The following is a 14,521-nucleotide window of genomic DNA, read 5'->3' as shown; positions in this document are numbered from 1 at the left end:
GTGTGTGTGTGTGTGTGTGTGTGTGTGTGTGTGTGTGTGTGTGTGTGTGTGTGTGTGTGTGTGTGTGTGTGTCTCGTCAGCAGCTCCTTGCTGTCTATTTTTAGCCGTTTAATAGCACCATAAACCCAGGCAGGCCCACTGCTAACCCTCTCTTCTCCTGCTTCATTAAACTGCGTTGTCCCTGTGGGCAAAATAACAAATATCCACCCAACATCTGATACTGATACTGAGTCTGTGTGTGTGTGTGTGTAGGGCTGTCACAACACACCAAAATTACTGTAAGATGCAATTCACGTCTTGATGGTTGATACAATTGTTTTGTATAAATAGTCTGATCACAGTAAGAAATTGATTTGTCAGAGTTTTCTTCCGTCTCCCACCTACACAAAGTCAATCTAGCATTATCAGTAGCCACAGTTTTGCTCATTCAGGAGAAAGTAGTCCCATGACCGGAAGTTAGATCAGGCAGAAGAAATAAACGTGTTCAATCTGGTCTTGCGCAATACAAAATGGATTCAGTGATGTGATTAATCGTGTCAGACCTAATTTAACATGAGAACACACACCCGCACACAAGCACAGAAACGCGTATCATGGTCGCCACGTGTTGGCGAGAAGGCCGAGCAACAAGCCAACAGGGCTGCTATCCAAACAGCTCCTCTGATATCACATACGCACCAACTGGAACATCACAGTACTCAGCACGCACGGCGCTAAAGTACATAAACACGCCAATGCAAACACAACACTGATTTATTCCACCGTATGCGCATTTAATTTTTTTGATTGTGAAATGGAGGCATCTATTTGTTCAAGGGGACACCTCATTAAATTCTAATTTATCTTGCTAGGTGCTGTTTTGCTTAGCAGCAGCGTCCAGGAATTGATGTGGTTCGACCTAATAACCATTTTTAAATTTCTTGTCAAGCAAAGGGCGGTATTTATTTGAGCCAGGCGGCAATTTGCTCATTTTTACGCCTTTAATTCAACTGAAAGATTGTTGCGCGATCACCAGTAGGTGCTTCTGTTTTGGTTAGCAAATGTGTTCGTGGCGTTTTGGGCTTTCACCTGTTAATTTTCTTCATTGGGAAAGGTAGGCATCTAATTGAGGGAGGTGTTAGCTCATTCATTCATCTGAAGGACTACTTCGCATGTTCCTCAGTAGGTGCTGCTGTTTTGTTTAGCAACCGTATCCATGAAACGATGTGTTTAACTTCTTGATTAGGAAAGGGAGACGTCTATTTGAGGAGGGAGATGTAATGGTGCACTCGGCAAGTGTATATAAGAATGTGTACAATTCAGTGTGGTTTGGCTTTTGTGGAAGCAATTGAAAGTATCTCATATCTGACTTTCAAAAAAAAAATTGAATCTACTATTCCTAATGTTGGTTCCAATAACAACAATGTGTTGAGAGTCCAGGGCAAGGCATGTAAGCGTTTGATTGGCCTATGTTCTTCTTCCCGATGATCAAAAGGCCACCGCCGTCCACAACGTTGGCTCAGTTGGCGGCGACCGTTGGCGAGGCGAGAAGCCACCGCGGCGCCAATCAGAGGCTCGTTAGCGCGCCAGCAGGGCGGAAGCAGGAGGTGCGTCCTCGAATGCCAACGCTTACTGTGCACACGTTTGATGCCGAGCCAAAGCGGCGGTGGATTGAGCTGCTTGATAGCTTTCATCAAACAGCCTCTAATCATGAAGCAACTTGTAATACAAACAAGGTACAGCAGGTACCTTGAGTCACCGCGCGTCGGATTCTCTTAAGTGAGAGGTGGGCAGATGTGGCGGTCCCATTTCGTGGCGGAATTTTTGAGGCTAGCTCACACCTCAAATTTGGGCTCGCAACACATCGTAAAAATAAACAAATAAACAGAACTGACGGGTGACGCCTCATAACTCTCAAAACTATTTTGGGGTGGGCCACGGCCCTGTATCCCACGTGAAGAGATCTGGTCTCAAGACTGTCCCTAGTGAAGAAAGTGGGAGGATGAAGATAAACGAGGACGAGTCCATCTTTTGGCAGCGAGAACACGAGGGCTACTGTTGCTCGGGAAACTGGCCTTCGGGACAAAAGACGTTTTGTAATGGAGCCCAAGAACGCTGTGTACTTCACTTACGTCCGCAGGAACAGCAGCCAGTGAGGGGGAGAAAAAAAAAAAAAGCTTTGGCTGCCCTCAGGCAGGAGGAAGAATTGGATACAAATGAAGGAGATGCTCCAGTGGGCGCTTGCAAACTCAATTGTCGCTGATGCGCTGTGTTACCACCAGACAGGCACTCAAGAAGGCGGGCGATGGGATCCGAGTCCGGCATGGACCAAGTGACAAACATTGCTCAGTTTCATCGATCACTCATTTCTCCCCTCTTGACTTGAAAGCACTGAATTAAGGCTAAAACAATTCCTCCAAGTTAAAAAAAAACAAAACAAAACAAAAAAAACGTATTGAGTTTTGTTTTGGGTTTTCTGGCACTGTCGGGAAGACAAGTCAAGGCGTCTACAACAATTGCTCATGCTCCGTATTACGGTAGCATGTTGCAATGGTGCTGCCAACTTCAAAATAAAGTAAAAGCTTGCCAATTAATACATGGATATCAATGCGATGGTTTAATTTTATTTTGAAGTTGGCCTTTGCAACACTAATTGGTGAAGTAGAGTATGAACAATAGCTTGAAAAAGATCAGGGCGTTGTTAGTAGGAAAGCGCCGGATGTGATTGTGGGGGACATTTTCTGCAATGTCGATCTGAACAAGACAGAGAGATGGCGTTCATTTTGCGGGATCCCGATGTGAAAAAAAGCTTGTGATGATGAATCCTGCTAATGAGGTGACAGAAGTAGAACAAAGTCAGATCAAGGCCTTCGTGCCTTGAGGGAGGTCCATGTGGCTTGTAGCGTGCCACGGGGCTTCTTCGCTCCAGGCGTGGCTGGCTCACATCCAGGAGGACTTTGTCATCTTCTGCCATTTCCTGTTCCGATATAATGCTGTGCCTCCACACTCATTAGCCTCCACTCACAGAAGACGAGCCCCCCCCCCCTCCTCAACAGCCACCCTCCAGATCCCTGAGGCCACGACACTCGGGCAGGTGGCACGAACATCTGCTGGTGCATTTGACCAGAAAACACCTGCTTTGCCGCAACATATTTTTGTTCGGGATGGAACAATCAAGAAACGAGCAACGCTATTGTTACATACAGGTGTATAAAACATTGGTCAAGATGCGGCATGAGCAGCTTACAGGCAACACATTTCTCAAAAATGGTTGATTAGATGTGTATATTTTACATCTGGAGTAAATAGCGTACATTAGAGGTGCATATGTGTACGTATTGGTTATTAAATATATCAGTACGCTACAGATATGGGAGGTGGACGGAACAATAAATATGATGCAACTAATTGCGACATATTTGTGGTTTATCAACCATGGATTTGCATATATGCATTCCCCCCCCAAGATTGTGCCCCCATTTGTTAGTGGGAAATATACACTGAATGTTTATCATTGTTTTTAGAAGAATTTAAAAAATATTTTTCCCCCCACCCAATTCATTTCGTTGGGCATCAATTATATGCAGAGTTTCGCTATTCGTGGGTCGACTGTACAACAAAATGTTTCAAAATTTTCAGACAGAACTCACAGGACCGTTACGGCTCGGCACATTCGGATAAACACATGGGTGGCACCTACGTTAGCTCTCTGATACGTCTGGAGGCAGCAGAGTTACGGGTCGACTTCAACCCCCCCCACCATCCCGCATTGGCACGTTGAATCAGGAAAAGCCCAGATCACAAGCAATCGATGTAGACTAAGCAGGGCTTGAGGCACGGGAGTCTAAAACTAAATGGTGGACCTTGCACACGTGACTTCATTGACTGGCATTGACCCGCATTTTCGCATCGACAACATCCAAACCGCCTCCACCCGTCTAGTCGTGACTCAGCCGGCGTTTGACATTTAAATGAATGCGTCTCCCCCCCACGCTCACGGACGCACTTGCACCTCCTCGATTTTCTTCACGTGTCGTGGGAGAGGCGCCATCTTATAGACGCCCCCCGAGGTAGCACATGTATGGTGCCTCATATTTCATGTAAGAATCTCTCATAAAGTATATATACACACCCAATTGAATGTTAACCTATCAAATACCATATTACGGACCATATTTCTGTAATCCTTAACGTGTCGCTTTAATGTCATACTTAAATATGTCAATTCCCTCTCTAATGTTATGTAGTTAAACTAGATGTAATGTCTTTATACACATGTAGGGCAGCATATTGACATCATATTTAATATACGTACCCCAGATGTACCTTAGTGACATCGTGTTTTCTGTCTACCCCTTAATGTACCCTAATTACACAATTTTTCATGTACAGTATATGCCTCCAATGTAACATATTTACATCATAAAATGAACAAAATTTATGACCCTACCTTTTAATATTCGGAACATACTTTTCTTCTTACATGAAATGTAATGTTCCATACCCTTCCAACATCCCACATTATTTCTAAATGTCTGCAAGTCTAGTCTATTGTCACTAATTTGCCTCGAACCATTATATAAATTCAGGTGGTCCTCATTGACACCCGAATTAATGTACCGTAGTCTAATAGAGCCTATTTATATCATCATTTCATGTGTGTACCTCAAATCTATCATATTTATGGTTTCCACACCTTTAATGTAGCACGCTTGCATCATATTAACGGTCTCGACACTCATATCGCATACTGTACGGCATATTTCACCTTCTTTATGCCTCATCATGTATGCAACTACACCTTGTACACACCGTCATGTCCTATCCACCTGTTTTTATTTGAAAAGGGCATTGTTGCATTTGTGAGTGCATGCGTCGCTGTGTTCCCCCCCCCACTCTCATCTACAGTACTGTTCTTGTTGCAATGACTGGGAGAAAGAACTCCCACGCTCGCCGGTCTCGGATGCCACGACAACAACTACACACAAGCGCAGCAGATGAAAGAAAAGCCTTTGCTCTTCTCTCTTTTGATGCCGTCCAGATAAGATGAACATCGAAATGGAAAAGAAGGGTTATTCTGCTCCATCCCCGCATCATTTCCATTTCTTTCGCTCTGGTAACACAAGGTGGACCTTTCGCAGCTGCTACCTTCATTCACACACACACACGCACACACAAACGGGACAATGCATGTGCGCGTGTGTGCGAAAGTGTTAATTGATGCGCGAACACGACGGCGGACCAGAGAGAAGACGACACTCTTTGCCGAATCACGCTTGAGTGTGTCCTGCATCACATTTCCTCCGATGGACACCAATTCACTGATTGCTAGCTGCGCTGGATTAAGGAAGAAGAATAAAGAAGCCGTTGGACGAGTTGAGGTCGGGATAGTCCGACTTTCACATTTGTTGTCATGGAAATAACAAAGCGTCATGAGTTAAGATGGTGTTACTATATTCGTATTGAATAAAAAACAAGATGCAGTGATAGCTTGATTTAGAAGTTGGTTTTCCGAGAGCAGGTAGGTCGCACTTGTACTTGTGAATGAAGGCAACGACAAAAAATTATAACAACTGAGAACTAGTCGACTGGGTGGTGGGTTTGATTCCCAATCGGCATTCCGGAAGGTGACGAAAGCGGGAAGAAGAGATGATGAGGAGCGAAAGATTGGCCTCAATAAGAGTGGAAGAGGAAGGAGGAGGAGGAAGAGTGTTGCAAGCGGAGAAGATTAGACGGGAGAGAAGGGACGTTGGCTCTGACCTACTTCCGCTCAGCTCTTCACCAATCCTTCCTCTTCATCACCGACCAGTTTTGTGCGCCGTAATAAACTGATTACAATGGGTTAGTATCTCAATTTGTTTATTTACTGCATATATTATGGAACTGTGATTTCAAATTTAACTGATTTTGTCAGCCTTTTTGAAATGTTTGTAAACTGAGGCAATGGTTCACATCGAGATGAATGGAAATCAAATTAATCCATCGCAGCCCCAAAACTCTTCTGCTTATCTATACCATGCGTGGTTAAAAATAAATGTCAAGAAATGAGTAAAAACACGCCATTATAAAGCAAAACTGCCACCACACCTTCATTTCCATCCCGGCAAATTTGTCTTTATCAGTTCAAAATAAATTCTGAAAGTGGCATGTCACTTTGTCGTTTAAAAGAAAAGAAAAAAAAAACTCGGTTGGGTAATTCACTGCACAAATATTTCTGCACAACTTCTGCCTCACGATGACAGCTATTTTGAAGTGATTACTCCGACTAACTGTTCATTGTCTTAATTAAAGATAAACTACAATGCAATTGATAACATACATACTGGAGAGTTTTTTTTTTAATACTTTAAGTCAATCACAACTCTTAACACCGCCGTTATTACTTTTTGATTGGATCGCACTCTTCATTTTAAAAAAATTTAAATAAATAAGGCAACTCAAGGTGCTTTACATGAGTTAAAACCGACACCCATGAGCCGTAATGCCTCATTTTGCGCCACCTCAGCGAATCATGACATTACAACCGATCACAAAATCGGCATAAAATGCAAAATATAATCTGATCCGATCCAGACGATCAGTACAGTCCGCTTAAAACACACATCTGCAATGTCGAGACAAAGGCTTTTGACGCAACATGGCAGGAGAAGTCAAATAATCTTTCACACCATCCCATCTCTATTGCAACTCTGACAAATACATCCACAAGCCTCTTTCACCCACATACGCGGTACCTTATAATCATCACTTGATCAATTTAGATGAGTTATAAAATTGTTGTCGGACAGTGACAACTGTTTTCAACGTAAGAGGATATACAGTAAGAAGTGAGTCTCAGTTAGTATACTCCACACTCGCCAGCATCGCATAATACCCAAACACATATACACCGACCTGCATTTTATTTTATTTTTCTCTCTAACACTACCTACAAAAGGTGGAATATTGCCAGGCAATCCCGTCCTCAATTTGAGTCAGTGCAGTTGCTGCAGGACACCGAAACTGCGAAAAAATGCATCCGGCATACTAAAAGTGTGTTTTTTTTTTTGCCGTGAAAACACAAAATGCATCATGCATGCATCCATACGAGCACTCAGACACGCTTTCACCACCCCGTGGGAGCCAAGAGAAGCCTTCAACTGACAGCACTTGGGAAAGAAGAGGGGGAAAGGAAAAAAAAAAGAGAAAAAAGGAAAAAAAAGCTAGGCTTTCCGGAGGCTTCCGGGAATGGAGGCGGAGTGTGTGGGAGGGGGCGTAGGGCTGCAAAGATTGACACTCGGGGTCTTTTCAGGCTCATTCCGGAGCGGAATATCAGTGGGTGGCGGTGAAACACGAGGCGGAAAGCCTGCGGAGGAGGGTCCAGGTAGAGGGGGTCTGGTTGCTAGGCAGCCCACCAATAAGAGCGGCATACTGAGTGTGGGTCATTGCGTGTGTGCGTGTGTGTGTGTGTGTGTGTGTGTGTGTGTGTGCGCTTAGCTGGCAACAGCTAGCATAATGGATACTAACTATTTCATGCCATTTCTCATTACGGAATAAAACTCATGATGGTGGAAAATGTAATGCCCACAATCACTGAAAGTCACGTGATCACAAAGTAAAAGTTTGTTTTTGTGGAAAGGTGGGCAGAGATTTGGTCTGAGATTGTTTTGTCATGACATTACTCAAGTTGGGTTATTCGAATCCTAGAATCGCTAACACACGCACGTAGCAACAAGTCGATTGTAGACACACGATATGATGACAACAACTAGTCAGATGACACAACAGACATCAAGTAGACACGCTTGACTCAACTCCGCAAAGATGTGATACATGACAAGAAGCGACGGGGAAGTTTACGAATTTATTACCGATGCGGAGTGCAGTGTAAGAGCACACTGCAGATATGATCAGATCAATATTGTTACAAATTATTCATCAGAATTAAATAGGCATAGCAAGTTCAATCCTGATATAAAGACTAGCTGCTGGATTATAAGAAATAAACCAAGCGGAACCTCTAAATTCCGACATCCCCCCACAAAGCTGACGATTCCAAATTTGACCAAATCCTCTGTAGTTGTGCTCACCGCAGTTTGAAGGGCTGTCACGTGCGACAGGAGTGTATCTCGCAAGAGCTCAAAGGATGAGGTCTGTGTGTGGTTTTTTTTAATCCTTTCTCCTCCATAATGATTCCAAAACCCGACTGTGTGTTAGGAGAACCGCCAAAAACACAGCAAGTGATGTCGTCGATATCAATGTGCCACGACTACAGTGTCACGTACGACATGTTGCACCGTTGTGATCTTTTGCTATCCACGTCTTTTAAACCAGGCTAATATCGCAGCCAAGAGACACACACACAAACGCACTGCGTAGGTGTGTTTGTTCCGCGTTTATAATTTGCGGCGTCACACTCCACTTGCTACAACTGCTCTTTTGCTAAATGCACAGTACAACGTGTTGTTATTTTCATGTAGTTAGTTTTCACACCGCCAGCAAGGTTAAGAACAAATCACTTGATTTATCCTTCGGCAAATTAAGAACGCTTCACGGGCTTTTTGAGGTCGTATGACAATCAAGGTGAAACAAAACGCGGTGTGAGCGGTGAAATTAGTACAAATGAGAAGTCAATGAGCATTCCGGACCTTGGATCTTTGCAGCATGTCGACATACATTGCTAACAAACGTTATTCCAGAGCTGCTGAAGTAAAGTATGACTACAGTCGATTCTAAGTCTTAGCATTAAGGGACTGATGGTGTAACACGCGGGTCGTCAGTTTAACCGGTGCATGCGTGAAGGGTTTCCACGGCAACCGTCTCCATCAGAGCCATACTCTCTGGTTTAATAGACAGCGTAAATGCGCAATGACACAATTACAAACGACGGCTGATGCGGGGGCTGAGAGAGAAAGAAAAAAAAAAAAAACAGATTTTTGAGGATGAAGGAAGCGAGAGGGCAGCGCGCTGAGGGCAAACGCCGGAGAAGCCCAGCAACAGGACGTGCCTTAAATAGCGAGATGCTGGCTGCCAACGTCACGCCGCCCGAAGCATGTGTTATGTTACGTTGCGTTGTCCTGAGCATGTATAGGCCTCGCTGCTGACAGCAGCTTAGTCATATGGTGGGGAACACGTGACCTCACGGGGACCGACGTTCCGGGAATTCAGAGCTCTCGTCACGGTCGCCCGCTCGCAATTCTACTCAAAGCTTTCATGGCAACACTCTATTATTACTTATTCCTAAAGTGTGGTTCACGGCCAAGTTATCAAATTTCATGATCTCGTGCGCACCCACGCGCGCGCGCACCCACACAATGACCAAACTATTTTTTTCCCGACAATTTAGCCTTGCCCACGCCGTCTCGGATTCACGCTTAAATTTGGTAGAAATCGGATATTTCCAGTACATCTTTGAGACTTCCTGTGTCTTTTGTGGCAGCTTCCGGGGAGTTTTTTTTTTTTTTTGTGGGTCAACTCATGATAGACACGCCAAACATAGTTCATGTTGCTAAATCCAATTTGCTTCATTGCGTTTTGCCTCCTCACTCATATTATTTGAAAGAATGGAAGAACTCATCTTACCGCATTTTCGGCACTAAAAGGCGCACCAAAAAGACTTCCATTTTCTTAAAAGCTCACAGCGCGTCTTAAAATCCGATGCGCTTTGTGTACGGTCATTACAGTAATATTTCGACCCCCAAAATGGCTCCTTGCTCGAGACATGCTGACAACGCAGAGTTCAAACTTAAGGCGATCGGTTACGCAGTTGAACACGGAAATAGAGCAGCGGCAAGAGAGTTCAACGATAACGAGTCAATGTTAGAACTTGCTGTTGGTTAAGTGAACTGTGTCGCTGCTTTATTAAATAAGTTTTACTGACATCTGAGGGTTCTGTTGGTGCTTCCTTGAGCGTAGCTCCATCTAGTGGATGCATTGTAGATTGCGTCTTATAATGCGGTGCGCCCAATGTATGAAAAAAATGACAAAATAGGCCATTCATTGAAGGTGCGCCTCATAATCCAGTGCGCCTTTTAATGTGGAAAATACGGTACAAATTCTGCCAGGGTACTGTTGGGGCTGAATTTTCAAAAGATTCCTCTACCAAGGCTGGACTGTACAAAAAGTTCATATACTGTACTTGAAGGATCTTTGGAAATGACACTGATGGGCTGCCTCAAACCAAATTGGCAAACTTCCTGGTTGTTTTCAGGCATGACTTCTGAGACTTTTTTTTTGTGGGTCTACTCATTACAGCCATGCCTACCAAATTTAATGCCCCTGAGGGGGACTGGCTGCTATGACGTCGGTCCAGAGGGGTCCGTCCCCTGCTGCTGCTGTGGCAGGACTCTGTAGGAATCATGGCCAGTCTCCAAGTTTTCCACTGCCTCTTTAACATTCCTTTTAAACCGACAGCGCAAATGTCATGGGCAATGACTTCACAACCGCGAGTCTAGCGTTTAACAACCAGAGCACGAGGTGCAAAGACCTCTGAAAATCAGGTTGGTAGCGTCATCACGGAACGGAACCTTTTGAAAAATCAGCCCCTGGAGCCAGTTTTAAAATTTGGTTAATCCCGTCTATCAGGAACAGGACCCACAAAAAAAGTCTGAAGAGGCCATGCAGGAATAGATACAGGAAGTCTTCCATTTTGGTTTGAAGCAGCCATTTTAGGGGTCGTTTCAAAGGATCCTTCAGCCAAACATGAAATTTGGTCGGCACGTCTATCATGAGTAGAGCTGAAAAACAACAAAAAAAAGTCTCAAGAGGCCCTGTGTAAAAATGACAGGAGGTCTGTCATCTTTGTTTCAAGCCACTCTTTTAGAGTGATTTTAACTGTGTCCTGGTGTTGTTCAAAATTTGACATATTGTAAGACAGATGAGAGATGACAGAATTTTTTGGTCAGTCCGTTTCAGCACAGAATTACACGCAAGGTTTGGTGATCCATATTGATATAATTACAAAATTCAAACAAGTCAAAAACCTTCCAATGTTTGCGGGCTCTCCATTTATCATCACTAGCAACTTCATTTTTTTATTTGTACGCCTCTACCTGTCGATGTCTGAAAATACCCGCGGTGAGAATTCCACAGAGACGCACAGTCCCCTTTTTGACGAGCTTGCGCTAATCATGTGATACCACCGCCATTGTTGTTGGGCTAATCATCTTACAGCCTCCTTTCTTTTTGCTTGGCCGAAACCCGATACGGCGGCTCAGCGTGGCTTTAGCCACATGCTAATTAATCTGCGGCTCCAAAGCTGCTTATTAATGCCACGGAGCCTGGCGGTGAGTGACGGATCAGTGCTGGTGCATCATCGCTGGAACTCGCTTACACGCTCATCTGGCATCGGCAGCTGGAGAAGTTCCACGTGGGATCATCCTCAGTCACGTCGTAAGACCGGTTACACTTTTTCGGGATGGAGTCTATGCTACGGAAGACTTTCTTACCTCTTTCCTGATTTCCTGTATCCACACTGCGTGCCTCACATGACAAGGGTCTGCCACGGAACAAACGGGATCGTTACGCAACGCACCGAAACTTGGCCGGGTCGGAGTGCATACTTTCACCAAGATTTAAACATGAGACCAAATTAATGAGTGAGCATGCTCAGACTGAGTTTGGGTTCTTGTGGATGCGGATGACACTGCCCCCCTTTCATGCACCCGGTAACCTGATAACATGATAAGCTGTCCACTGTAGTAACCACTGTCCCTCAAAGGGTTCAAGGAGACATGGTAAAAAAAATAAATAAAAATCAAATATAAAAATACACCAGGGGAGGTCTTTCATATCGTAAAAAAAAATACATAAGTCACATTTCAGCATCAGAATATTTTGAGGTTTCATGGGGAATACGTCTCAAAATGTCGTTCAGGTTTCGTCATGGCGTCGGCAGCATACATCAACCACCAGCGCACCTCGGCCAGGGTCGGTATTGATTAACTTTTTTATGAACAGAAGGACTTTTGTGGCTCGTGCCATGCATCTTAGTCCAAAAACAAAAAAGAAAATTCTACTATTCTAACCAGACCGAATTGAAAACCTCTATTAAAATCAGACAAGATTTCACTATCCCAAGAGCTTCACGTTCTTCTCTATTCTTAGCTTCTCTTTAATTCACCACCACACTCACGCTTACTGTTCTTTAATTTTTCAATGAGTTCCGTTTTTTTTTTTTCTCTTCTATTTATAAATGTAATGCATTTCGCTTCGGTTTATAGAATTTACTGAAAAAGTCCGGGCTGATATCTCAGCAGACAGGAAGTGGTACATCAAATCAAATACACACACACACACACACACACACGCACACACACACACACACACACAATTGAATAATGTTGGAGGCAGAAACACCCAATCAAAGGAGTGTCATGGAAATTTAAAAAGTTGCAAAAAAGACAACTAGGAATAATAGAGGTCAGCTAAATACATCCAGGAAGTAAAAACTTGCACTTCCTACCTCGGGCAGGTAAAAAATTCAAAATACCAAAATGAAAACAATAACGAAAAAACACACAGAACAGCAATTTGACAGTGATCTGGTATGAAAATCAATTGCTGTTCAAATGTTGAAAAAAAAAAAATTAAATAAAAAGTTGACACTCAAGACATTTAGACAAACTAATTAACATTTGGATTACACCTTCCCTCAGCAGCGCTAAGATAGGCTAAACCAAGGCTACGCTACTGGTATGAACCTCCCTGCAGATCTGCGAGGGCTTGCAGTTGTGAAGAAAACCGCAAGGCAAACAAGTCGATGACTGTTTTATTTTAAATGGTGCCCAACTCACCCTGAGCGCCTCGATGACCAAGTCGCGGGCCTCCAGCTCGCCTTCCATGATGCTCAGCAGGGTCAGCAGCTCCGGCTTGCTCAGGTTATCCATGTTGAAGTCGCATTTCTGAAAAAGCAAACACCAAAGTCAGGGTTTTTCCCGGGAATAAAATTTGAAGGCGGCGACCTCAGCATATTTACGGACTGGCACCAAGTTTGAAAAAAACTCTCGACATCAGGAAAACTATTAAGAATTTGAACATTGTGGCATTGGCTGGGTGTGCTTGAATTAAATTTGCATCTCTCGTCCATATAGTTTGAAGGTTTGAACCGGATATTTGAAATAAAATAGAATCAAAAGCCTAGCATGTAGCATAACACGTTCAAGCATTGACAATGACCCTCCCCCCCACCCCCACCCCCTGCAGCCGTCCAATTAGGCGCGCTATCTCGTCCTACCTCACAGCGATTAGAGTCTAATTATGTTTAGCTAGGTCATTAAGCAGCTCCTAGCGGCTAGCGGGCGAGGATGATTGTAATCGGGGTTGAACACACACACCACTTCTTGCCACAATTAAAAGGTTTTTCCGCTCCACTTATGAACGGCAAACAGTTTAGGTGTCGTTTCCGACAGGTCGACTGGCTTGTCGACATGAATCCGACTCAAGATTACGCGGCCTCAGAATGAGGAAACCTGGCGTTTCAACGCATAATTCACAAGTTGATCACCTGTGACGAAATCTAAAAGGTAAGCATTTAACTGCTCACGTTCAGATCGGTATCGTTCTACTTTTAAGTCCGGGAGAAGGCTGTACTCTGCGTCATTGTAAATTGCGGTCGCAGGTTTAAGGAAGGCAAATTTCAAACCTCTTAAGCCCACTTTGATCAAATTTAAGAGCTTGTCCCACAATATTCAAGAAATTTAGTGGCAAGGAATTTTATGTTTTATTAGTCGAATGATCGGTTGTCGTGTAGCAACAGGCGCCGTACAATACAGTGTCAGCGTTAAGTCGCTTTAGCGTCCTTCATCAGCGATTGAATGTTATTTCAGCGCGCCGTTGAAGTCGGAAACAAGTTGTGACGGCATTGTCTCGGTGTCTGGAAAACGAGCCAATTCAGCCGTGACACCTCGAGACGCAAACTTCAAAATAAAAGCATTTCTAGGCATTGATGTCCATACATGTAACATCCTGAGATGACCCAGTATGGCGCTCGAGGCCTCACTATTGGAGAGTAATAATAATTTGTATCAGAAGTATTGTTCTTTCCACCCAAGTATTTTATCCCCTGTAAAACTAAATTCCATCCAACAGCAATCCAAGACACAAAACTTCTGCTAACTAAAGACGTGACCAGCATTGGATCGTGTCAAAAGCCCCCCCGCCCGACAAACAAGAAACTTCCCCCCTGCCGTAAGCCAGCTACAGCGAGTGTGACAGGGGCGAGCAAAGAGCAAAGTGCTTAATTTAACCAAGGCATGGCGGCGGTGATGGGGTCGGGGGTGCTGGAGTGGGTGGCAGGTGGGTTCGTTTGGGGTGGTGGGAGGGCAGAGATGCGGAAGAGATTGAGCTGAGGAGGCTCGACTACCATGTTGCCGGTGCACCTGTTTCGCCTTGCCGCCAAGCGAAAGTGTGGAGTGAGCTCCGTAAGGGTGCCGGGGCGGGGGGGTAGTGAGGGGAGGGGGGGCTGACACGGTACCCCCAGCTATGCGCGCTGAGTCACTGAAATTAAGACCAATTTAGAAAGGTGTCTGGTGAACACGACCACCCCCCCCGCCCCAGGCTACCG

The 14,521-nt window shown here is 44.4% G+C and overlaps 1 protein-coding gene and 1 long non-coding RNA gene across 3 annotated transcripts in view; one reads left to right on the top strand and one right to left on the bottom strand.

The window, feature by feature from the left end:
- The window catches only part of cttnbp2 (cortactin binding protein 2), a 34,227-nt gene that overhangs the window by 15,953 nt on the left and 3,753 nt on the right, over positions 1-14,521 (bottom strand). For both annotated transcript variants that reach the window (XM_019894812.1, XM_019894811.1), the window contains exon 2: positions 12,753-12,860. In XM_019894812.1, the coding sequence (XP_019750371.1) occupies positions 12,753-12,860 (108 nt within the window). The remainder of the gene's footprint in view (positions 1-12,752; positions 12,861-14,521) is intronic.
- LOC109530874 (uncharacterized) overlaps positions 7,573-14,521 on the top strand; it is a 25,668-nt gene continuing 18,719 nt past the window's right edge. The window contains exon 1 of the long non-coding RNA XR_002171076.1: positions 7,573-7,583. This is a non-coding gene — a long non-coding RNA (uncharacterized LOC109530874). The remainder of the gene's footprint in view (positions 7,584-14,521) is intronic.

This window comes from Hippocampus comes, unplaced genomic scaffold (assembly GCF_001891065.2).
Source record: "Hippocampus comes isolate QL1 unplaced genomic scaffold, H_comes_QL1_v1.1 scaffold319, whole genome shotgun sequence".
NCBI classification, from domain to species: Eukaryota; Metazoa; Chordata; class Actinopteri; order Syngnathiformes; family Syngnathidae; genus Hippocampus; species Hippocampus comes.
The sequence above is the reverse complement of the archived record's forward strand: the minus strand, read 5'-3'. Positions and strand labels throughout refer to the sequence as shown.